Source organism: Pogona vitticeps, chromosome 8 (genome assembly GCF_051106095.1).
Source record: "Pogona vitticeps strain Pit_001003342236 chromosome 8, PviZW2.1, whole genome shotgun sequence".
Taxonomy (NCBI): domain Eukaryota; kingdom Metazoa; phylum Chordata; class Lepidosauria; order Squamata; family Agamidae; genus Pogona; species Pogona vitticeps.
In genome coordinates this window covers 3056588-3082679 of record NC_135790.1, presented here as the reverse complement: position 1 = coordinate 3082679, position 26092 = coordinate 3056588, and the positions used below count along the sequence as shown (strand labels likewise).

At 45.7% G+C, this 26092-nt stretch overlaps 1 protein-coding gene across 1 annotated transcript; it reads left to right on the top strand.

The window, feature by feature from the left end:
- Window positions 1-1618: 1618 nt before the first annotated feature.
- IKBKB (inhibitor of nuclear factor kappa B kinase subunit beta) lies at window positions 1619-24906 on the top strand. The gene is made up of 21 exons (XM_072978991.2): window positions 1619-1815; window positions 3981-4075; window positions 5146-5263; window positions 6048-6117; window positions 6703-6791; window positions 7551-7640; window positions 8069-8193; window positions 9578-9685; window positions 9863-9992; window positions 11388-11582; window positions 12331-12445; window positions 19108-19231; window positions 19867-20018; window positions 20791-20852; window positions 21177-21286; window positions 21967-22016; window positions 22150-22249; window positions 22446-22593; window positions 23428-23540; window positions 24321-24411; window positions 24681-24906. The coding sequence occupies exons 1-21, from the start codon at window positions 1675-1677 to the stop codon at window positions 24747-24749; spliced, it is 2295 nt and encodes a 764-aa protein (XP_072835092.2). The 5' UTR covers window positions 1619-1674; the 3' UTR covers window positions 24750-24906.
- The last annotated feature ends 1186 nt before the right edge of the window (window positions 24907-26092 follow it).

Below are 26092 nucleotides of genomic sequence, written 5' to 3'. Positions count from 1 at the left end.
GGATCAGGCCACTGCTTTCGCTCCTCTCTGAATTTCCGCCAAGTCAATTCAAACTTACGACAACCCTTGTTCAGGGTTTTCCGGGTAAAGAATACACAGAAGTGGTTTACGGTTCCCTTCTTCTGGAGTTAGCCCTGGGACTGTGCAGCTTGGCCAAGGCTACACAGGATGGCTCTTCTCCCAGGAGGCACAAGTGGGGAATCAAACTCCAAACCTCTGGGTCTGTGACCAGGTCCCTAAACCATGGAGCTATCCAGCCAGGTGCTCTCTCTCCTACTGAAATCTAATTTAACTGAATGGGGCTGGGGTTGTGGACAGGATGGTATTAATTTATTCCTGGATTGAGCTACTGCGGAGTTACTGGCCCAACTCTTGTGCCTTTAACTGCAGCCTGTCGTGCAGAAATTCAACAGGGGATGTTTCTCCCAGCATGAAGAAAACACAGAGAGAAACGTATTTAAAAATATTATCCATCCATCTAGACCTAAGTTTCTGAAAGGCAGGCTGTAATCCTAAGAGAAATTAAAAGGGAGGGAGGAGTCAAAACACACCAGCAAATGCAAATCCTGCTGGGCCATTATCTTCACCAGGACCGACGGGATGAAGATGGTCCATCAACACCATATGGATAGCGGAGATGAGGCAGCAGGATGACGACAGAAGGCAACAGCCATTTTCTCTCTTCTTTTTCCACTGGGTTATGAAACTGATTAGGTGGAGAAAAGCTGCCAGTGGGAATATAGTGCAAGCCAAGGGGAAAGAAAGCAGCTTCCCCTCTAAAGTCTTTCTCCCTCTGTATGCAACCCTCCTCTTCCCTCTCCAGAGGAGAAGAACACAAAGATCATCTCTCTGGGTTACAGCAGAAGCAGCTCAGTGGACCATGGGCTGTGTGGTCGCTGGAAAGGCCTGGAAGCCCTTGACCACCCACCGTCAGGAGAGGCACCCATGTCCCAAAGTCCAACCAGCTCCCCTCCAGAGTAGCCTTGGGCAATACTTTTTTTATTGGATCATCAAAACAGCAAAAAACGGGGGATTTTTTTTAAAGGAATGACCTTTCTCACTCTGGGTGTGGAGGAAATGAAAATCCTAAGAACCGCTTGGCCAGCCCCGGGTGATTCTGCATCCTTGATATTATTGACATGGGCTCATTTTGCACCATTAATTTTTATACTGGGCTGTTTCGTATCATTTCTATGGGTCCCGACTTCTTCTATACATTGGTGTCGACGCCTCCTGTAGGGTCCCTATTTATGCCGGCTTCTTCGGCATCCTATTGACTGACAGAAAAACTCGGCGTTGCTGCCTCGTCGAGGAGGGGCTGGTTCTGCATCTTTTTTTTTCCACTGACCCTCCCGGGCAGCCTTTCCTCTCTCTCCGGGCTCAAGGGCCCCCCTCCCCGCCCAAAAAAGCAGCAGCCAGGCCAGGCCAGGCCGGGCCCCGCCGCCTTCCTCCTCCTTCCTCCTCAGAGGAGCCCGTTCGGCCCGGAACCGAGCCTTCCTGGCGGCGGCCTTCGGGCCTCTCTTTCTCCTCCCGCCTCTCGAGGCTCCCTTTCCGGCGCGGCCTCTTTAAGGCGCGGCCTGGTCGGGCCCGGCGCGGCCTCCTCCTCCTCGCAGGCGGGAAGGGAGGGAAGGAAGGACGGAAGAGGGTCGGGTCCCGGCAGCCGCCGCCGCCGCCATGGCGCCCCAGCCTCTCCCTCCGCCTCCTCCTCCGTCCTCGTCGTCGTCGCTGCAGCCGCTGACCAGCTGCGGGCCTTGGGAGATGCGGGAGCGCCTCGGCACCGGCGGCTTCGGCAACGTCATCCGATGGCAGCACCGGGTGGGTGAGGGGGGGAGGGGGGAAGGGGGCGAGGAGGGGGGAGGATGATGACACCCCCACACACACGAGGGGGAGCCCTGGGAGGGGGGCGCCCCACAAGACGTCCTAGCCCGTGGGTCGGTGGGTGTGTGGGTGTGTGAGAGAAGAAGCGCCCTGTGTAGCCCCTCAAGCTAACGCCCAAAATCCTGGCCCGTTGTGTCATGACGACGCTCTGGGGGTGTGTGGGAAGTGACCTGTATAGCTCCTCCTCATGATAAACCCAAGAGTGTGTGTGTGTGTGTGTGCGCGTGTGTCCCGTGTCTCCCCCCCCCCCCCAAATCCTGGCCAACTTGGTCTTGAGAAAGTGGTCGTTTTGGAAGAGCCCCCCCCCGGTCCCCCCACCCCCGGCCCGTCCATGCAAGCGGGTCAGGCAAAATCCAAAGAAACAAAAGAACACAAAAACAGGCGGCACCTTAGACCGTGTTTGTGTTTGTGTGCGTGATATATATAGATATATAGGGCTTCTTGCATTTGACTTCTAAACATTGCCTTTTAATGGTGCCAACTGCCTCGGGTTCTTTTTTTTTTTAAAGGAGAAAGGCAGGGTAAAAAAAAATACTACTACTTTCAATAAAGAAATAAAACTATTTCAGTTGTTTGCTGAAAGGGACCCCAACAGGGTGACCCTCCTCTGAAAAGCTGCCCTGTCCCAGGAGGGAGGGAGGGAAGGGCTCTTCCTTGCTCTTGAGCCCCCCCTCTCCTCCTCCCAGGGAGACCTGCCCTAAAATGGGGGTGCTCCTGCCACCACCCAGAGAGGAGGAAACATGCTCTGGTGACAGTTTGGCTTCCTGAGTTTAAAAGGGAAAGGGAGAAAAAGAGAGAGAGAATGAATCGGGTTTTTTCCAAGGCGATAACTCCGCTTGTCCGCACCACGAACCACCCAGTCTCTGGAAGGCGCTCCAGATTTCTCTTCACTTCCTCGGACGCACCACATTCAAAGCATACAGGTTTATAGGAGCCAGTGGGGGCTTGACTGAAGGAGTTCTTCGGCCCATTTCCAATAAACCCAGACAGATAGTACCAAAAGCAACAGCCAACGTTCAGCTTGCAAAGGGTTCAAATTATAAAATACACCTCTTATAGATATCGGAGTGAGAGAGACTGAAGCAATGATGATGATAATGGTGATCATGTGACTGTATTGCAATTCAGAAAATGTCAGTTCTGTTTTTTTAACCCTAGTTAAGTTACAAAAGTCAATAACTATGGGTCATAGACTTGGATAAACATTCTGGCCTGGGCAGGTCAATTACTTTAGTCAATTACCCTTTGAAGTCATGGTTCCCCCTTCCTTGAGAGGGTCTGTTTCAGTTGAAGGGGAAAGTATCTCTCTCATTGTATTTATATGTATAGTGAAATGAGAAACCCACCCACCCACCTGTTGTTTTTTTTTAATTTAAGCCGTGAGAGATAGTGTTGAACTTATTGATGTATTATTTTTCTTTCTTTCTTTGGCTACTTCACTTCAAATCTCTCTTTCCAAGTTCTTGTATTCAAGGACAGCCACCCTGAATTCAAGGATGAAGCACCGAGAGGGACTAAATGCTTCTAATGACATGTTTTGCCCATTTATTGTTTGACAAAGAAGCTGATCTCATTGTGCCGTGGATGACAGTGTGAGATGCTGTTGGTAAAATAAATACAATTAAACTTAAAAAATGAGTCCCTTCCAACTGGTTTTAACCAGCCATAAAACAAGGGCTCTGAAATTATTTTGTGAAAGGGCCTTTTCCTGAAAGCCTTCACTCCCTCCTTGGCTTTTTTAATATGCTTTTCTTGGCCAAAGGCTTGAAGGGCTAGCTTAGTTACATCATGCTCCTGAATAAATGTGATGTACTAAGCTTTTGTGTCACGCAGACCTTCAAAGTAAGAGAAATTATAGGGTAGCGAAAAGAGGGAATAATTCCAGGCCAAGCTGCCCTTCTGCCTAGGATCAAAACCTGCGTATTTCCTCGGAAACCTCTTTTGTGGGGTAAACCGCGGCCACGTGCAATGCTGTTTATAATCATTCCTAGAAGAACTGTGTTGCCGTCTGCAGTGTTCACAACCATATGAATACAGCTGTGAGGTTTGCGGGTCAGCGCACCTTGCTCATTTCCTAGGAATGTCCCCCCTTTTCTTAACAGGAGACTGGGGAACAAATCGCAATCAAGCAGTGTCGCCAGGAACTCAGCCCACGCAACAGAGAACGATGGTGTTTGGAAATACAGATCATGAAACGGTGAGAATTCTGATGCTATCCTGGCCTGCGACCTTGGGTTTTGAATAAATGCATTTAGCAAGAGGATGTGAATCCCGGTTGCAAGGTAGCTAGCTTTCCATGTAAATTAGGACACCCCCCCCCAAAAAAATCAGGGTTGTTAACCTCAGGAAGTATAGGAAGGAAGACTGCTTGTCACCATCAACATGGCAGCCCTGGGCTCAGACAAGAGCAAGGCTAGAAAGATTGGTTGTTGTGGGTTTTTCAGACTGTTTGGCCCGAAAAGCCAACAACAACCATTAGATCCCAGCCGTGAAAGCCTTCGCGAATATTAGAAAGATTGCCTCTTTGTGTGAGCTTTCCACGTAGGTAAGAACAGGAGAGGAGGGCCAGAGTGGAAAGAGGATCATTTCCCAGCTTTCCTGCTAAAGACGTTTGTGGAGAAGCTGTGTGGATAGCAACATATTTTGTGTAAGCCTCTATTTGTGAAGATAAGTAAGGTCAATGTATTGAATAACTTATTTTGCAATAATTCCTTTCCAGCTGATTATAAATTTAATAATATTTATTGAATTGATTCTTTAAAAAATATTAGTGTTATTTAATAACTTATTGAAATTTCTTTTGCTTTCAGTTCATGTAACCCTCTAAAATATTTTAACATGCAGAATTTTGTTATCTATTAAAGCTATACAGTACACATATATGATGCTCAGAGATCTGTACATTGATTACTCGGGGCCTCTTAATAAGAGTTGCAAACAGCATTTTTAAAAAACTTTTTTAAAAAAGAGCTGTGTCTTCAGTGTTCAGCAATGTGGGGAGGGGGCTTATACAATTATGCCCAGTTAGAGAACCAAAATGTGTGCTTTAGGAAATGCACTAAAATCCAGGGTTTGAAGAAACGACATTTTGGACAGTATTTCCCAGAATCTTTTGCCACACTTGGGTGCCACATGCTTGGAGTTTTAGAGGTCAGTGAAAAAAAAGAGTTTCACAAAAAGGTTCTCTAGAAATTTTAAAATTTGAAAATCACTGTCTCAAGATAAAGTGGGAGATGGCCTCGAGGCTCCGTTCCCTTTTTTTCTCAGTCTGAATCACCCGAATGTGGTGGCGGCTCGGGATGTCCCCGAAGGAATGCAAAGTCTGGCACTCAATGACTTGCCTCTGTTGGCCATGGAATACTGCCAAGGCGGAGATCTCAGGAGGGTGAGTATATCTTCTCAATAAGTGAGTATATATTCTCAGGGTGAGCTGTATCTGCTCAATAAGTTCTGAAAACCTGGCACGAGAGGAGAGGCTTTTAATCATCTATTGGCCATTACGTAGTGGTTACTAAAAAGGTCTTGTTGGGCCATATCCAGACTTCATCATGAGCAGGCCCAAGGGAATCAGAGGAAATCAAATGAGTCGTGACTACCGTGTGTCTGATTTTGGTGAATCTGTTGTTAGTAGGACAAAGTCTAGAACCATTATTTTTTGAGAGATTTTTAATTTCAGTCTGCATGTAATACTAACAGTACCCAGTGTGGTGGGTAGAGTGGTTTGAGAGGTACCCCTTTCAGAGCTGTACAGTAGGACCACGGGGGAATCGGTTCCAATCCCAGCCCCTGCAGATGCTGAGGAACACGGAAGTATCAAATACTATCCATTGCAGGGTCTCTGGCTCCCTCTTGCAGCCAGCCAGTTCTGCTAAACACACCCTGGAAATACATATAAATGGGTATGTCTGGGGTTTTTTTATTTAGTATTTTCAGCCAGTGGATAAATGAATCAGTGGATACTGATCCCAATTGATGGGGGACGGGGTCCTGTACAGCCTAATTCAGAGGTACCTGTCAAATGTATGGATTGGTTCAGTACTTCAGCTGAACAGCATTCCCTGTTGTGAAACTCAGCAGAGATTCCCTAAAGACCAAAGAGAAATGACACAGCCGTGCACCAAATGTAGAGAGAGAATGTTTTCTTAATGTCCTCCCTTGAAATCCTGCAGCATCTGAACCAGCTTGAGAACTGCTGCGGCTTGCGTGAAAGAGCGATCCTGGTCTTGTTATCAGACATTGGTAAGTGACTTGAGGCTCTTCCGTCGGGAGGCAAAGAGGACAGGCAATAGATTACGGAGCAATGTTCAGGGTGTAACTGGGGGACCCACCGCCTGTCCTGATCCATTGGGTGTAATCTGTAGGAAGCTCTTCTGTCCAAGCTTCTGAGATGAGTAGGATTTTCAAAAGTACGGTAGTGTTCATGCTGAGATACTTCTCGTTTCAGCGACGAGACTTATGGCTGTGGTCATTAGGACAGAGTAAGGGAGAGACGTCATTTGGCTTTTCTCTTTCAGGTGCCGTTCCCTGTGCACCTTTTCAGCCTGCCCTGATAGGCAAAATGGACCCTCTAATCCACGCGTGCACTCTTTCCTTCCTCCTTCATCAAAAGATGGAGGTGCAAAGCAATCTCTGTAGGCCAAACAGACCCATGAGAGAAGCGACTCTGTTTAAGTTCCTTGTCTCCCCTTCTGAGCCTCTGTGCTGCGGCTCGCGCTTTCTCTGCTCCCCTCTTCTCTTGCTCGGTTAACAGAACAGAGGGATTTGCGAAGGATAGATTTAGATGGTGATGGTGATGTGCTCTCCCTTTCTCTCACTCCGTGCCAGCCTCTGCTCTCCGATACCTTCATGAGAACAGGATCATCCACAGAGACCTGAAACCGGAGAACATTGTCCTGCAGCAAGGAGATGAGCGAGTGAGCAACAGTCCTTTTCATCTGGGTTTCCCAGGAACTGGCCCATCTCAGACTAGGGGGAAGCTGGAAAAACGGCACCCCTTTTGTCCAAAAGGGTTGCTTGAGAATAATCATTAGTGAGGCAAAATAATCATTGTTCTCCTTCAGTGCAGTCCCCTCCGCATGGCTTCAGCTACAAAGAGCTGGATCTCCATCTGGGGAAATCCTCTCCTGCCACTGGATCATGCTACTTACATTCCTCCTGTGATCCTCACTCTGTTATTTTCACACGTGAAGGATGGATTAAGGCACATACAGGCTCCCACACTCTGTGCAGTGGAGTCGTCAAACATCCGCGGGTTCTGGGCATCTGCCCAAACTTGGAAGAGCCTTCTGGTGCCTTAAAGACAAACGAGTGGCATCTAGCATAAGCTTTTTTTTTGGGGGGGGAGGGGTGGCAGCTCATTTCTTCAGATACAGCCTGAAGAAACCCACAGAAGCTTATGCCAAAAAAATGTCTTTTTCAGGTGCCACAAGACTCTCTTGCTGGTTTTGCTGCAATGTACTAACAAAACCCCTTTGAAAATTACAGCCCAAACTTGATAGCCACTAGCCACCCAATACTATGCTGGTGCTGTTTTTTTTTTTAATCAGTTGAGTTTCCTCCTAGAGTTTGTTTGTTTTTTTTGTTAGAGAGGGAGGGATTAAGCTATTTTTTTTTAATTTTCTGCCTAGTGCTCTTCACTTCCTCATACAGTTGTCTCTGTGCTTATTTCCCAGCTGATACACAAGATCATTGACTTAGGCTATGCCAAAGAACTGGATCAAGGCAGCTTGTGCACTTCCTTTGTTGGGACATTGCAGTACTTGGTAAGTTCTTTCTAAGGGAGCTGTCATGCAGACGCTGTTGAGCAAGACGCAGGCAGGCACTTTGAGCTTGCAGTAAAGGGGAGGTGGAGCTGTTGGCAGCCAAAAAGCCTAACATCCTGGAGAAGTGCACTAGGACCCCCCCCCCCCATCCAGATGATCAGTATCCACTGATTCACTTGTCCACTGCCTGTAAATGCTAAATTTAAAAAACCTTTTTAAAAAACTGTGTGAAACATGCCGGCTTAAGTGAAGATGAAGATGGAAGTAGGGGGAAATCTCTGTATTCTGATGACCTTTTAAAGGAATCCAGAAACTTGAATTCAGCAAGCGGAGGATTTCACCATGCCTCAAAGAATGTATAATTGAATTTCTGAACAGAAATGCACTGGAAAGTTTTGTTAGTCTTTTTCTGGTTCACAACATTTTAGGCACCGGAACTGCTGGAGCAGCAGAAATACACAGTAACAGTGGATTACTGGAGCTTTGGCACATTGGCCTTTGAGTGTATAACAGGCTTTCGACCATTTCTTCCCAACTGGCAGCCCGTTCAGTGGTGAGTAACTCACAGCGAAGAGTGAAATGTGGATCTTTGAACCAGCATATAGCACTTGATTATTGTTAATTGCTGTTATTAATTTAAGAAAGCCACTTTTCTAAAGAGGAAGACCTGGTCTCGGAAATGGGAACAGGGTGCTTTGTCACATTGAGGGCACAAAGCCAATCTCTGCTCCGCACAGTTCTGTTTCCTTTAAACTGGCAAAACTTACCATTTCCCCCTACTGCACAATCTTCCAAAGGGAAGACTGATGTGTGTAAACATGGCTATATTCAGAATGGACCTAGGCTGCCACACTTTCTACTCCCTTCTCCTGGGGTCTGACTGCAAAGAGGAGATTGAAAGACCTCTTTTATATTAGCTGAAGTTTAAAGTGTCATTTCATACATACACTATGGTTAATTTTAACTACCATTGATTGAAACAAACCATTTTCATTGAACTATGATTTGAAGTTAGTTTGCTTAGCCATGATTACACTTGATCAGAGTTTGTCCAACTCCAAACCAAACAGCTGTGTTGGTTGAGAAATATTCCACACTGTGCTTGTTGAAAACTCATTCTCATCATTTTAAACCAGAATAATGGCTAGCAGTGTTAGGATGTACAGTCAAAGGGACTTGGAGGGCACCAGCTTTGGGAGGGCTGTGTTGAGTTGTAGATTAGTGCTACATTGAAACTAGCACTTTTTAAGGGCAGAGTGGCATTTGATTTTATGTACATCCAAATCAGTGTTTTTCAAGCATTGATTGTTTGTGTGGTTGACATGCTGTGAAGGATCCCTGCTTTGAAAAAAGCAAGTCATACACTTTCCATCACTTCCACACAGGCAAAAAATGGGCAGCCTCTGTATCCATACAAACAAATATGTGTGTGAACAAGCAAGAGAGCTTTGCATGGGATTTAGTCCATGAAAGCTTCTGCCACAATACATAGAATCATAGAATAACTGAGTTGGAAGGGCCACCGAATCAACCCCTTGCTCAGTGCAGGAATCCAAGTCAAAGCAGATCCGTCCAATTTCCTCTTGAATGCCTCCAGTGCTGGAGTGCTCACCACCTCCCAGGGCTATTGGTTTTATTGTCATACAGTTCAGAAGTTTTTCCTGATATTCAGCCAAAATCTGCCTTCCTGTAACATGAGCCAATGGTCATGTGCCCTGCATTCTGGGACGATCAAGAACAGATCCTGCCTCTCCTCTGGATGGCCGCTTTTCAAATATTTGAAGAATATTCTCGAAGAGAATTTCAGTGCTATCCTATCCTATTTGAGGAATGCTATCCTATCGTGCATCTTCTAGCCCTTGCTGTTTGGAGTGTGTATTTCCTTGGCAAAAATGCAAGCTTGAATGTCTCTGAGCCCCATATCTTGATTCTCCTAGGCATGCAAAGGTTCGACAGAAGAGTGAGCTAGATATTGTTGTGTACGAAGACTTGTCAGGCGAAGTGAAATTTTCAAGCAAACTGCCCTACCCCAACAATTTGAACAGGTAAGGAGCTGCTGATGTGGCAAAGAATACCTTTTCCATGGCTGTCCTAATGCTGGATTTGAAGTTTAGCTCCATCTGACTCTCCCATCAGATGCTTGCTCTCCCGGAACAATTTTGGTAACTGTCCTCCACAATTTTCATCTTTTTTGACTTCTTTTCCATGGTTATGTTTAACAGTGTCTTGGCTGATAAGCTGGAAAAATGGCTGCAGCTTATGCTCAAATGGCATCCGCGGCAGAGAGGAACCGACACCTCCTATGGCCCCAATGGCTGCTTCAAGGCACTGGACGATATCTTGAACTTAAAAGTACGTTTCAAACCAGACTGGAAATTTGGATGGTTTCGATTTAAAACTTTTCAGTTTATGGGTTTAGATGAATGGGTTGGTCTTGGGATAATGGATTAAACCCACATTTTGCAAGGGAAACTGGTGCTTGTTGATGTAGAATGGTCTACTGGAGCAAAAGGACAGGAAGGTTTTTTTCAAACAGATATGTGAATATTCAGCATGTACTTTGCAACGTTGCTTTCGGGTCTCCCTAGAGACCTGTAGACTCAAGCAGTCATGAAAACACGTGGAAGGCTCTAGGTAGCCAATCAAAACCAAGTAGAAATTACTGCATTTTTACTTTTTCTCGGCCCCATGCCTGTTGAATGGTCCATGGGAAACACTCCTGTCTATTTCATCCAAGTAAAGTATTTGCTTTAGGTTGCCACACCTCTGTCAGGCACCTCACAGACAGCATGTGTACTGCTTACCCTCTTTGATAACAATATATGTATTTGTCTACAAAAATTTGTGAGCATTGCTTCAAGAAACATTGGAGAAATGTTTACATGATTTTATACAGGTATAGATATGTTGTTACCATAGAGCGCCTATAACTTTTTATCTCAGTGAACTGACATTATCAACTTTTTCTTCATTAACTATTTGAAAAACTATTTAAATGGCACTTGAACTATTGTGTCCTTTATATCACCTCAGAGTAATGTACGAGTTTTACGTTCTCAGGGTTTCTCAAATAATAAAATGTCTTATCTTGTACAGAGATATATTTTTTCAGAAAGATAATTCATAGATGAACAGGAAGTGTTCTGAGTGCCCGCTCAAGAGCTTTCTTGGAATGGGACTGAAAGTTAAACTGTGCCCAGCCTCTTGACTGCTCTCTTCTGCTTAATCAGCAATCCACTGAGCGAGGGGTGTGTGTTGTTTTTTCCAGAGCTTTCACAGGGAAGTCCTCATTACCTCCTTGCGCAAGCATGAATCACACAGAAAATAAAGGAGCTGCCCTCTGCCTTGCCCATTGGAAAGCTTAGGCAGAGCAACGGGAGTCGACTGTTACACTCTGCACATCTTGCAGGAAGGGTCTGGCTTAAGAGACAGCTCTCTAGTTTTCTTGCTGCTCCCGTAAGGGTGCCAGTCCAGTCAAAGTTTTGCATCTGGTACATGTCCCAGTGGGCATCGCTTGGAGAAAATGGCATGCTTGTCCCCAAGCTTCCCACATAAAGCATATAACCTGAGTTGCTTTTAGAGAACATCCTCTGAGAAAGAAATATGTGTGTCCCCTGCCTGTAGTATATCTGGTGCACAGAGGCAACAGGGAGCATTTGCTAAATAGATGCAATGCAAAATCTAAATGAAGTAGGGTGTGTATCAGCTGTTTCAGTTTCCCATTTTATGGGTCTTTCTCTTTTGCAGCTGGTACATGTCTTAAACATGGTGACGGGCATCATGCACTTATATCCTCTGGCAGAGGACGAGGCCTTGCAGAGTGTGAAAGCCAAAATTGAGGCAGATACCGGCATCCCAGAGCAAGACCAGGAGCTGCTGCAGGAAGGGGGATTAGCACTGTTTCCTGAGAAACCAGATATTCAGTATCTAGCAGACATAAAGGTAGGTATGGTGTCAAAGTGTGGCTCCCTTCAGTGGGATGTCTCTCTGTTGACATACAACTAGAGATGGGGGTATTCGTATACAAATATCCCTGCGTAGCTGGATTTAAGTCCGGCCCCTGGAGCCAGACCATCCACGCACACATCCAGCGGCTGCGACGGCCCTTGCTCATCCTTCCAATCACTCCCAGGGTGCTGCTCTCTTCCCACTCGGCTGGACACTCCAGGCAGGCGGAGGGAGGACGAGTCTCCCTGCACGGCGGCCGAGTATACGAAGACCCCCATCTCTACATGCAACCTGTGAAACCAGTAAATTGTTCCAAGAAAAGAAAACAGGGGAAGAAGGAAAGGGACAGACGGGGTGACGGGCAGAACTCTTGGGCAAGAGGGAGGAGACTGTGAACTTTGTCCTGCTGCATTGGGAAAACATTGCACCTTTTTTTCTGTATAATTCTCCATTTTAAACAGGATTGTCAGATTCCCCCATTCCATGGATGGTTTGGATCAACGTTCCCCAGTTCAGTGCACTCCAGCTGCATTTGACTGCAACTCCCATGGGCTGGAGATGATGGGAATTGTAGCCCAGCACCGTTGGAGGGCACTAGATTGGGGGAGGTTGGCTTGGAGTGCCAGCTTTGGGGAAACTAACTGTTGAGTCCTTTGGATGGAGCAGGACTATAAGATGTAACCAAATAATCAATCTGCCATGGAGAGCCTCCACCTAATGCCAGTCTTATCTTTTCTTGCAGCTAAGTGATGCCTCAGCTGCTGACACGGGTCTCTTTTTCCTCTTTGACAACCGGAAAGTCACCTATGAGTCTCAGATTTCCCCACGACCCCACCCAGAAAGCATTAACTGCATTCGTAAGAGCTGTCTTTTGTGTGTGTGTGTGTGTGTGTGTGTATGTGTGTGTGTTGCTAGGATGTGAAAAGTGCATCATTTGTTTGAAGGACAAGCTGTCCCAAGGAATAGTTGCTGTATCTATGGCTGAAAAGATATACATGCTTTAACAATTGCAATGGTCCAAATTTGCATTGTGTGTGTGTGTGCGCGCGCGCGCGTGTGTGTGCATACTGTGACAAACCCAGACCTACTGGGATCTGCCACATGTTAACTAAGCTGCCACCAACCATTCCCTGTAAGAAGTCACACAGACCAGGGATGGATTTTTAAACAAATAAAAGAATAAGGTTTATTTAAATACACACAGGGAAAAATAAAACAATCAGGTGAATAAGATAAAGTAACGTGGCTTATTCTCATTCATACATGCATACAGTTTGGTTCACACAGAACCCTTAACTTGAAGCACAGACCCTGAACCTATCAGTTCTGGCTAACCAACAGACACCTGAACCTATCAGGTTGGTACTCTGACACACAGAAGTACCCTGTCTGACACACAGACTCCCACAACAGCTTCTTCTTCCCAGCTGCTGCTTCGTCACATCCCAGTGTCTCTCAGTGTCTCCTAAACTCTTCACACACACTCCACATATATATACAGTACAGCCCCTCCTCCTGATGTCCCGCCTTCCACTCCCCATAGGATGGAACTTTCCCTCCAAACCCATGACAGACAGGTAACATCAGTGCTGTATGTAACACCTCCCCTCTTTATAAGTTGTTTTGTAGGGGGAAAGCTAACGTGCTTTTCACCAAAAAAACAACCTGTATAAAACATACAAAAACAGTTATACATACCATATCATACTTATACTTACATTCTAAGTTAAACCATAGCACATAGGCATTTAAACATTTACCATATACATTACATCAATTTACCTTTATTCATACAAACCAATTTCAAAACCAGGTACATTTTAACTTTTTGTCATCATTATATATACATAGTCCATGTTCTTTCGCCGTCTTCATTCTTCAGGTCTTCTTGATAAGGCGTCAGCAACACAGTTCACTGACCCTCTGACCACCTTCACTTCAAAGTCATAGTCCTGTAGGTTTAAAGCCCACCTCATAAGTTTGCTATTGTGGGTTTTCATTGTCTTTAACCATTGCAATGGTGAATGGTCAGTACACAGAATAAAATGTCTTCCCCAGATGTAAGGCTTGGCCTTCTGGATCGCGTAGACTATGGCCAAACACTCCTTCTCCACGGTTGCCAAATGTCTCTCACCTTTTTGAAGTTTCCTACTCAGGTAGGACACTGGATGCTGGTCACCATTCTCATCCTCCTGGCAAAGAACTGCTCCTACCCCGCTGTTAGACGCATCGGTGTAGATGATGAACTCCCGGTCGAAGTCTGGAGCACGCAGGACAGGATAGTTGGTTAACGCCTCCTTCAACCTCTGGAACGCCGCCTCACAGTCGCTGGTCCACGGGATGCGGTCATCAGCCTTCTTCCTCGTCAGATCGGTCAGCGGAGCCGCAATCTCGCTAAACCTCGGGATGAACTTTCTGTAGTAGCCCACCAACCCAAGAAATGATTTGACTTTTTTCTTGGTGTTGGGTCTAGGCCAATCACGAACAGCTTCTATTTTGGCCTCCAGGGGTTTTATCATTCCTCCCCCTACCATGTGACCCAAGTATTTTATTTCTGGGCTACCCAGCTGACACTTGCTGGCCTTTACTGTTAGCCCTGCTGCACTTAACCTCTGCAGCACTAACTCCAGGTGTATCAGGTGATCTTCCCAGGTATTACTGAAGATCCCTATGTCGTCAATGTAGGCCACTGTAAAGTCACTGAGCCCTGCCAAGGTCTGGTCCATCAGCCTTTGGAATGTGGCTGGTGCATTTCTGAGACCAAAGCTCAGGACTCGAAACTCATAGAGACCAAAAGGGCTGCAAAAGGCAGTCTTTTCTTGATCCCTGGGATCAATTCTTAATTGCCAATATCCCTTTACCAGGTCCAATGATGAGATGAACCGACAACCCCCTATGGTTTCAATCAGGTTGTCTAGCCTGGGCATTGGGTAGGCATCAGGAGTGGTTACACGGTTTAATTTCCTGTAATCAACACAAAACCTAATGCTCCCATCAGGCTTGTCCACAAGGACTATCGGAGAGGACCAAGGACTAGAAGAGGGGACGATTATGTTCTCCCTCAGCATTTCGTCCAGCTCCTTCCGCACCTTGTCCCTATAGGGTCCCGTTACTCGGTATGGGGATACTGCCTGCGGGGGTGCATCCCCTGTTTGGATCCGATGCATCACTCCCTTCACTATCCCCGGCTTGTTGGAAAACACCTGTTGATATTTACTAAGCAGCATTTTTAGTTCTTGCTGCTGGTCTTGGGTGAGTGCCGGACTGATCTTTACCTCCTCTGGGTTGTATTTTACTTCCCCTCTACCCTCCCAGAAGGGTAATTCAGCTTCCTCACTCTCAGCTGCTTTTATCGCGAATAAAACCCTCTGTTCCCCTCTGTAGTAGGGTTTTAGGGCATTCACATGAACCACCCTCCTTGCTTGGTTCTCCTCCTGCTCTATAAGGTAGTTCAGGTCTGACATCTTGGAAATGACCCTATATGGTCCTGCCCATTTGAGCTGCAGTTTATTCTCTCTGCAGGGCCTAAGCCAAAGCACTTCCTCCCCTGGGTCAAAGTGCCTCTCTCTAGCTTTGTGGTCATACCATGTTTTCTGTCTGACCTTCTGAGCTTGCAGGTTTTCTGCTGCCAGCTCTAGATTTCTCCTTAGGTCATTCATCAAGGTGTCTATGTATGTCACAACGTCTTGTGGGTCATCCTGGGTGATCTGCTCCCAATCTTGCTTGATCAAATCAAGGGGCCCTTTCACCCCTAAGTGTGCAGCAAACATGTCAGAGTGCCCCCTTTGTAAGATCATGGGGCGATACTTTTCAGGTACCACCAGCTGACTTCTGATCCCATCTCCCCCTTTTGAGATATTCCTCAGGGTTTCTCTATATAAAATCCCCTTTTTCTCCAGAAATCTCACTGGGGTTTCAGGTGTTAGCTGGGCGTCAGTCACCTGTTCAAAACACTTTTGGAGAGTGGCGTCTGCCTTTTGCTCCTGTCCAAATCTGCTGTCTGTGGTTAAGGTTTCCACCACAGCTTCTGAACTCCCCTCTGCTTCCGTCTCTGGCTCATCATTACCCCCCTGAACTGTCCCTGTGGTGGCTTGTGAGCGTGTAATCACTAGCACCCGTTTCACATGTTCAGCCAGGTCATTTCCCACGAGCACGGCTGCTGGCAGAGTCGATGAAATCGCTAGCCGCCAATCTCCCCTCCAGCCTTGAAAGTTGACAGGTACCTCTGCTACTGGCAGAGAGATTACCTGCCCCTCAATCCCTGCCACCTTCATGCTCTCATTTGGGATTATAAACTCCCTGGGAATAATATCTGGATGGCACAGGGTTACCTGGGAACAAGTGTCCCGCAGCCCCCTATACTGACGGTCAAGTATTCCTACGTCCACCCCTGCTGTCTCAAACAACTGAGAATCTGTTTTCACCAGCAAGCAGCGTTTTACCTCCACAAGAGGACCATTTTCCTCAGCCTGATCAGCAGAGGTAGCTGTTCCAGACTGAGTAGCCATGGCAACCGGCTCCCTCAGTGACACTGAGCCTTGCTCTTTCTGGACACAGAACACAGCTTTTGGCTTGGTCCCACTAGAATTCTGAGGCACCATTCCTTTTAGCTGCTTTAATTTCTCACACTCTGAGATTAGATGACCCTTTCCCTGACAGAAATAACATTTTCTGGTGTATTTTGATTCTCTCTCATCTTGTTTTGGTTTTCCCTCCAAAATCTGAGGTCTTAGTTTCATGTCTGAGGGCTTCCCTTCACCATGGGCCCCTCCCCCTTGCTGGCTTTTCCCTGGTCCCTGAGAGTACTTGCTGTAGGTTTCTTTGGGTTTACCTACAGATTTCCCCTCACCCAAGGGCTTTCTTATTTGGGAAATAAAATCTGCGATCTCTGCGGCTGCTGCCACAGATTTCGGTTTCCTTTCCCTCACCTGGAATTTCAATTCCCCATGCAGGACTGAATAGAACTGTTCCAGCGCTATCAAATCTTTAAGCTGCTCATAGGTCTCTGTTCCCTCCTGCGATAGCCATTTCTCAAGCAGCCTCACCAATTGGGCCCCCACTTGGGTAAAAGTCTGCTCTGGCTTTTTGGTGAGGGACCTGAATCTTTGTCTCAGCTGCTCTGCATTTATCCCATGTCTGGCAAACACCAGTTTTTTAAACTCTGCAAAATCTTTCATCAGTTCCTCAGGCATCTCGGCATAAACCTCAGCCAGGCTACCACTGATTAAAGACCGCATGATGGTCATCTTCTCAGTTTCCCTCACTGAGAAGTCCACAAACGCTCTTTCCACTAAGGAAAAGAACACCTCAGGACAATCTCCCTTGTGGTACACAGGGAATTTCTTCAGGTCAGCCTTAGACAATTGGCCTCCCTCAGAATCCCTATTGTTATTATTGTTCTGATTCATCAGCTCCAGTTTTCTTAATTCAAACGCCATCCTTTCTTTTTCCAGAGCAATTTTCTCTCTCTCTCTCTCTAGTTCAAATTGCCGTTGTTTCTCCCTTTCCCTTTCTTCTCTTTCCCTTTCCTCCATTTCAAATTGCCTCATCCTCAGTTCATGCTGTTGGGCTATGAGCAATTTTCTAAGTTCTGGGTTCTGCTCTACTGTGCTGTCACCCTGCACTGAGCCAAATTCATCCTCAGAACCTTGGTCAATCTGGGGGTCTTTCACTTCACTCATTTCGGCCATCTGGCTTCGAGTCAAGGGCATAATCCCCCCTCAGAACAGGCTGCTTTAAAAAGTCAAGCCTCAAAATAAAACGACCACTTTTTTCCTTTTTGCCTCAGAACCAGCTTTCCCTAGAGACTGCTGCTGTTCTTCAGCACTAAACTTGCAACAGTATCGAGTCAGAGCCTACCCCCCTCTGCTGGGCCTCTCAGCTGGCAGGCTAGATCACTGTTACTACCCAAGTTTTGCCTCAGCTTTTTCCCGCCAAAACCAGGCTGCCTCAGAGCACCTTAATCTAAGTCTCCCCAGTTGGCACGTTCTTCTACTAGCGCACCTCCCCGTGAGGTACACCTAGAAGATTACCTACGCGCCTCAGACTGTCCCTGACTAGACCCCCCTTGCTCTGGGCACACTTGCCAAGGCTTTGCTGGACCGCTGGACAACTGGACCAGTCGTATCCCACACGCTGGACACCAATCAATGTGACAAACCCAGACCTACTGGGATCTGCCACACGTTAACTAAGCTGCCACCAACCATTCCCTGTAAGAAGTCACACAGACCAGGGATGGATTTTTAAACAAATAAAAGAATAAGGTTTATTTAAATACACACAGGGAAAAATAAAACAATCAGGTGAATAAGATAAAGTAACGTGGCTTATTCTCATTCATACATGCATACAGTTTGGTTCACACAGAACCCTTAACTTGAAGCACAGACCCTGAACCTATCAGTTCTGGCTAACCAACAGACACCTGAACCTATCAGGTTGGTACTCTGACACACAGAAGTACCCTGTCTGACACACAGACTCCCACAACAGCTTCTTCTTCCCAGCTGCTGCTTCGTCACATCCCAGTGTCTCTCAGTGTCTCCTAAACTCTTCACACACACTCCACATATATATACAGTACAGCCCCTCCTCCTGATGTCCCGCCTTCCACTCCCCATAGGATGGAACTTTCCCTCCAAACCCATGACAGACAGGTAACATCAGTGCTGTATGTAACACATACACACACATACATATACAGTAGGCCCCCGTGTCTGCAGAGGATTGGTTCCAAACCCCCTTGCAGATGCTGAAAAAGTGGATTATAACTTCATTAGAAATATATATTTCTGGGATTTTTCTTTTAATCTTTTCAATATTTTCAGACCATGGATAAGGGAATCAGTGGATACTGACCCTGCAGATAAGGGGGTCATACTCTCTTGTGTGTGTTTTTTTGGAGGGGAACATGTATAGGACAGGAGCTCATATTTTCTTGGCATGATACAGTCTGCCATGGTGATAGAAGCCTGTTTTCAGACCTGGAGGCTGAACTACTGAGCAATCCTCTGGCTTTTAAGGAAACTCCAGGCATTTGCCTGCACATTTTCAAGCTCTTCTTTGGAACAGGTGTGCTATGTAATGGGCATCTCCCTATTGCTCTCATTCACCAGATGCCATCCTTTGCTGCTCCTAGTAACTGGACCAGTGGGTGGCTATTTCTGCTAGTGAGATCTGTGGTTCTTCAGTGGCAGCCACAGGATCCACCCTCAGGATTGACTGCAGTTTAGATAAGTTCTGTTCACTGCACCAATGGGTGTCAGAATAGAAGCAAGTCAGGGAGTCTTCTTGACTGACTGGTTGCTGAAATATTCAGGGCTGAAGGTTTTATTTGTCTGTAAAGAGAATATTATGCAATGTTCAGTTAAATCAGAAAACCAGGCAAGGTCCCGTCAGAGCCTGGAATATTTTGCAAAGGCCCCTGAAGTGGCTTCAGAAATGCTGAACAGGGCTGGAGTTTGCTGAAGCTCCTTTATGCTTCCGAGCGTTGCCATTTCTCCGCTTTCTCCTGCAGTTCAGGATCCCAAGAGAACCCTCTCCTTCTTCCAGCTGCGCAAAGTGTGGGGCCAGGTCTGGCATGCCATCCGAAGTCTGAACGAGGACTTCAATCAGCTTCAGAACGGTCAACGAGCAGCCATGTATGTATGTTTGTGGAGGGGGGGGGGAAATCAACCGTTTTGTCTGTCGTGACAAAATTTCATATCCCATGCCTGATGAAAGTATAATCCTACAGTATTAAAATTTAAGCAAACTTACATTGTATTTATTTGCCTATCTTATCGTTGTCAGGATAGCTCCAGGAGGGAGTTTGAGACTTTTGTGTGGAAGTCCTGCTCATTTATCTATCAGAATTTCAGGGTGTCCCTCCGTTTTCTGGCCCTAATGACTAACACTTGCAGTTGCTGGGGCTAGAAGCATACGATAGAAGTGGGGAAGGCTGAAACATAAGGGCACAGGTTGCTAAATTCCACCTTTGATGTCGGCATTTATGTTGAAAATATAGGGCTATTTATATGTACACTACCCAGAATGCTGCCGTGCACTAATGGGGCAGTATATAAATTACATTACATTTAAAATGAAATAAAACGAAACGAAATAAACGTGGGCCTGCAAGATTGACTAGTTGGAAGGCATGGGCCACATGGCTGTGCCAAATTGATAGGGGTTGATGGTGGTGGACTCTTGTGTTTCTTATGGAGGAGCAATTGGGCCTTGCGTCGTAATCCTTTGGGCATCTGAAATGATGACTCTCCTTTCCTTGGTTTCCTAGGAGGAATCTTCTGCGGCATAACAGCACACTCTCCAAGATGAAGAACACCATGGCCTCTCTGTCTCAGCAGCTGAAAGCAAAACTGGACTTCTTCAAAGCAAGTATCCAGATTGACCTGGAGAAGTACAACGAGCAGGTTGAATTCGGAATCAGTGAGTTCTGTTTTTCCTGGAGTCGGCACACTTGCTAGGAGAGAGTCTGGTCTCTTCCTTAGAGATTTGTTTTGCATGGGCATGCAGTATTAGTTTTTGGAGTGCTAGATCATGAGTGAAGGATTCCTGCTTTGAAGATGTCGTCCATGGGCTAGTAATTCTCAGCCCATGCAAGGAAAAAGGGTGGTTTAGAAACCTTCTCCTTGACCTGCCTTCTACAAGGAGTTTGTGGCATAAGGGTGGATTCAGACCTACAGCAGATTCTGGCTGGTGCTTGTTGTCAATTTGGTTTAATTTTTGAAAAATCCTCCTGCCTTTTATCCCTCAGTATTATGTGGCTTGGCACTTGAAAGTGTGAGAAAGAAAACCTCGAACTTATTTTTCTCTCTTTTCCTCTGCTTATTGTAGCTCAGAGGCTTTCCCACCGAGCCCCAAAGAGGGTCCTTGATCCTGCCTTTTGTTAACATCACCATTTGTGCAGCGTAAAATTGCCCGAGACCAAGCATTAGAAGACCTTGAGATACTGTTTAGTTCAGATGATGGACCCTGTTTAAAAGTGTAGTTGCTGGTCAGGGCTCCTCTGATGGTGTTTTCTTTTTCTGTACGTAATAAAACATGCACTAAATCCCTGTATTTTCCTCATTTATGTTGGTCTTGACTAGTCGCAACACATGAACTTTTATTATTTTTTCCTTGAGAAAGCTCCACTTGATATTTTGTTCTGTTTAGGAAGTGAAATAGTTTGCAAACGACCCCTCTGCTCTCTTTACAGCCTCTGAGAAATTGCTTCTTGCCTGGAAAGAAATGGAGCAGGTTGTCGAGCTGTGTGGTAGGGTACGTTTTGACTTTTAATGTTTTTTTTAAAAAAATTTCCTTGAACCAAGTGTTATTGCTAACTTGCTTGTAAGCTGTCCTGAGACACCAAGCCAGAACCTGTTGAAGGGAACGGGAAAAGTTCCACAGGTTGGAGCAAGTGAAAGGGGTGAACCCTGCTCCATGGATACAAAGCCATCTAGGCACTGCTAACCTGAGAGTCGTTAAGCTTGCGGCTGAAAGAGTTGATTACCTACAGCCTTAGCTGTACCCAGGAGCTCCTCTCTGAGCATATGGCTAAAGAAGTCCTGGGTTCTTTCCCCATTCCTTGTCCCTTTTCTGAAGGAGGAAGACGTTGAACAGCTGGTGAAAAAGACCATGGCCCTCCAGACAGACATTGTCGACCTGCAAAGAATCCCACAAGGCCGGAAACAAGGGAGCTCTTTGGATGACCTGTAAGTACCTCTTCCTGCTGCCTTTCAGCCTTACGGCCTCATTTTCCAGCACGTCTGTCACTCCTTGATCTGGCTGAAAGGTCAGTTAGTGTACAACACATCCCAACAGGAGAGCAGGGACTGCAGAGGTGTAGTAAATTACTACTTATTTCTAATAAGTAGCTAAGTTCCTGTCCCGTCGTTACTGTACAAATCTTGTTTTGCCAAGAAAATTTGTGTTGTAGATCAAGGTTGTTCGTGGTTACAGATGGTTTTTGTTCTCGTGTATGATAACTGTTGTTGGCCATCTCATATTCTCATGATCAAATATACAATAGTCTGCAGTGTGTTTTTAGCTGGATGGGTAGCTCAGTGAATGGGGCATCTGGCTTCAGAGCCAGAGGTCAAGAGTTCTGTCCTCTTTTCTGCTGCAAGTAGAGCCAGCCTGTGTAGCCTTCGACAAGCTGCACACTCCGAGTGCCTCTAGAAGAGGAGAGTGGTAAACTTAAGTATGCTTTGGAAACCTGGAAAGGGTTGCCATAAGGCAGAAGTGACTTGGTGGCACATCATCATTTTACCTGCAAAGACTATAAATAATATTTCTGCTTTACAGTAGGATAACTAAGATTATTCTCTGCAGTCATTTCATGTCTGTGTTCTTCAGATGACTACAGTACTGTGTTTTTCTGTTTCTTTCATAGTGAGGAACAAGCGAGGGATTTGTATCGGAAGCTGAGGGAAAAACCACGAGGTAAAATGTCTGTTGCACTGGAGTCTTGTTGCAGTATGTTTGATCAGAGGGGAACAACTGTGCAGTAGTACATTACACCTGAAGTTGTCTCAGCATCAGCACACTCAGGCGTCTCTGCTTTCTGCTTATGTAGACCAAAGAACTAGTGGAGACAGCCAGGAAGTTGTACGACTGCTCCTCCAGGCGATCCAGACCTTTGAAAAGAAAGTCCACTTGCTCTACGGTCAGCTCAGGTAGGACTCTCAAGAATTTATCCTAAATGGAAGGTTGCACCGGTTATTTGCAATAGAGCTAAGAAGCTTCCCAAGGTCACCGGGATGTGGTGTTGTGTTGGTCCAAATACCAGCAAAGGGTAATGTCTGTGTCCCCAGCTACTGTCTCGTGTTGGTTCAGCTGCTTACAGATGACTAGCCTTTTGGTTCCTTACAGTAAAACAGTTGTCTGCAAGCAAAAGGCACTGGAGTTGTTTCCTAAAGTGGACGAGGTGATGAGCTTGATGAACGAAGATGAGAAAACCGTGGTCAGGCTTCAGGAGAAACGTCAGAAAGAACTCTGGAACCTGCTGAAAATTGCCTGTGTGGGTGAAATGAACTCCACGTGTGTCCGTGTGTGTTAGAAACATCTGACCTCTCTCTCCTACTCACAGAGATCAAGTAGTGGAACTATACACTTCTCTCACCTTTCATTTCCCATCATCCTATCTGCTGAGAAATCTCTGCAAGATCTCCATAGTGCTGTATGAGGCACAAATTCTGAGGAGTGCTTTGGATCACACTTTGAACAAAGGACACTCGTTGGGCCTTACGTTAACCAACAGAATGCCAAATTATTGCAAAGGTCAAAAACCCCTTGGGTCACCTTCATTGCCATAGAGGAAGTGATGTCACCTTAGTGGCAGCTAATTAAGAGTCCCTGCTATGATTCTTCATGTGATTCTCCATTGTGCACAAGTAGAATAGCTTAAGCAACAGCCACTAATTAAAGAGTCCCCTCTTAAATTCCCGGTTGGCTTGCTACTGCAATGACATCATTTCCCCTGCACCAGTATACGTTATGCAAGGGAAACCTGGCCAGAGTAACTTCAATCAGAAGCTATCTGTACAGTCCAGAAGTTGTTGCTTTTTAAATTAAATTTCCAGAATCCCCAAGCCATCATGGCCAATCTAGATATCTTCCAGAGAAGCCTATCTTATTTCTAGTTTTCTTTGAGAAAATGTGGGACTCCTCCGAAGTGTGAAAGCGCCTGCCTCACTGCAGAGCTTTACAGTTGACTCCTGCATGGGATGGGTATGAACATATCCTGTCCCATCTTTTTTTCTCCTGGGTGGTTGCAATGCTTTCTGCTGAAAATTCCGGTATGTATCCACATAGCATGCAAAAAAAGCTTAACTTGTCTTTTCTTATCCTGCAGAGTAAAGTGCGTGGGCCTGTCAGTGGTAGTCCAGACAGCCCATCGCGTCTTAGTAACCCTGGACAGCAGATCTCAGCTCCACCAAGTAACTTAACAGACGTTGGGAATAAAAGGTGATGTTTGGCTGCATATGCTTATCTCTGCAATGATACTTCAGTGTATCACATTACTGCCTGAAATTGGATAGTTGAACTGAATCATGCTTTTACCTACAGTTTTACAACACATTACTTCATGCATTTGAATAGTTCCTTTTGCTGGTAACATCAACACAGGCATAATTTACAGAACAGAATTTTGGCCCATAAATAATAATAATAAAATAATTTCTGCCATGTTTCATTTTGTCATTGAACATTCTTAGCTACCAGAATAGGTTGAACTTGAATGGGATGAACCAGTATTTCTTTGAATCTAGAAGTGCTTTATACTTAAGCCTTACCCGTGCTGAATCCAGCACTGTAGACATGTAGACATGAATAGAAAGGGGACAGTCCTGCCCCCTTTTTGTTGTCCCTTTGAGGGCTGTTCTTCTACATGCAAACAAGAACGCCAGAAAATGTGGGGGTTTGCACATGGAGCCTATTCATGAGAGAATCGGCTGCTTCTCCTGTCACAGTTCACATGATGAACATGACATGTTTCTGTGTTGAGGATGTTGGATGTCAAAGCAACCAGGTAAGGCTTTACTCTTCTTATCCCCTCAGCCACAAGGCAAACTGCCTTTGAAACTGAGGAGAAAAACAACTGGTGATATAGTTCAGTGAAGAAGGGTAACTTTTGTGTTGGACTTGGGGGAGTCGAAGTACCTGTTAGTATAGTGGCACAAGTATGCCGTGATTACTAACAGGATTTTCTTTATAGCAAATATTTTCCTATCTCTTATCTTGTAGTGAGGAGCTCCTGAAGGAATCAGAAAGCCTCTGCAGTCAGTTAGAGAATGTGATGGTTGACACAATGAAGGATCAAGAACACAGTTTTATGGTAACTCCCAGGTTTTATACTCTAAACAATGCTGCTGTCATTTTACTCATATATCCTAACTTTTCCCTAGCTAACCATAGTTAGTATGTCCTTAAGGTAAATAATTTTTGTTTGGAAAGACAGTGGGGAGTTATATCAACACTTAAGATTAGCCATTCAGGTGTTTTGTTTGGTCTAGCACCTGTACCTTAGTCCAGTACCCTAGGAAATGGAGGACAAGAGAAGGGCCATTTTATAGGTATCTGAATCGGTGGTTGTTCTGTTTTCAGACTTTGGACTGGAGCTGGCTGAAACTTCAAGCGGAAGAAAGAGAGAATCTACAACAAACCCAAATGTGATCTTTACTGAACTGCTGAACAATTTATCTTTTTCTTTATGCTGGTGTCTTGATGGGATGCCAGCTGCTGTTTTTGATGAGGCAACGGTTGCTTGCTGCTAATCACAAGAGTGGTGCATTTTACTTTCAATCCTTTGTGTATAAAATGGTTTTCTGTACTCTGTTGAGTGCAAACTTTCTGTCTTGACTCCTAATGCACAGGTTGCCCTGCCATGGCCTCTTTCCATCTTGTATCTTAATCACAGACTCTGGCCGTGCACATGTATCTGGAGGGATCAACTAAAAAACAGGCACGCTAAACAGTTGCACAGGCACCCAGCGTGATGCACCTTTCTTCACGATAGGCGGGGACTAATGTTTATTGAAGTCTTCCTAAGTGCCAGCCCAAACCTAGCCACATCTTTTGGGGGGAAGGGACATGTCATTCCCTTGTGTCATTGTTTCTTGGCATCCTGCCTCTCCATCCTCTATAAGCACGCAGGAAAGCCAATTGGGATCCCCCAAGGCCTTCAGAAATTTAGCCAAGGAGGTCCTCAGAACAGTTTCCTATCAAAATTTTATCCTGGAAAATCTTGTATTTGCTAGCCATAAATATTAACGGGACAAGTTTCAGCCCTTGCTGAGGCTGTATTTCGCAAGGTTCAGGAGATTGTATCCCTAAGGCTTATGCTTTTCTCCAAAGACCAAGTGTTCCAAAATTAATGAACAACCCATTAGTGCACACTGGACAACAGACGGATCTCTCTTTGCATCAGGCTGCTATGGAGGAGGAAATGGTGTTACAAGTCTCCGGGGGAGAAAAGCCACAACTCGAAGTCCAGCCTTCCATGACTTCTAGGTATCAATCCTCCATTCTATCAAGGCCCTACCTCCAGTTTTCAGTACCAAGATCGGACTTCTGCATGTTATTTTTATGCATTTGGCCCTACCTACCAGAGTTCAGTTGTCCAGCAAAAGGAAGCCGTTGCCTTCTACAAGGGGGTTTGAGTTTGTTGGGTCACAGCTTGGTACACTGCCAAATCTTTTTTACCCCTTTTAAAAAAATATACTTTGCCTTCCTCTTGTTTTTGGAACACCATGAGTCGATTCACCCAAAGAGTGACACAAGAGACCAAATTAGGCAAGATCTAGGACAAAGCTATTTCCATACAAAGGTATTTGCAACCCTCCGGCTTGCAAAGTGAGAAGTTAACAATCACCCACAACCCTTTCCGTCTACTAAAGAGCAGGCACTTTCAGAGTACTACCAGTGTCCCTCTACTAATGCTTTATTCATATTTCACGATGTTGAAGTGGCACCTGCACTAGCAAAGCACTGTGCTCCTCCTATAGCCAAGACACAGA

What these genes read in the sequence shown, in the direction of transcription:
- IKBKB (XM_072978991.2), top strand. Translation starts at nt 1,675, where the DNA reads ATGGCGCCCCAGCCTCTCCCTCCGCCTCCTCCTCCGTCCTCGTCGTCG. An exon ending in TCATCCGATGGCAGCACCGG is followed by an intron (nt 1,816 to 3,980) that starts GTGGGTGAGGGG and finishes TTTTCTTAACAG; the next exon opens with GAGACTGGGGAACAAATCGC. An exon ending in TGCAGCAAGGAGATGAGCGA is followed by an intron (nt 6,792 to 7,550) that starts GTGAGCAACAGT and finishes CTTATTTCCCAG; the next exon opens with CTGATACACAAGATCATTGA.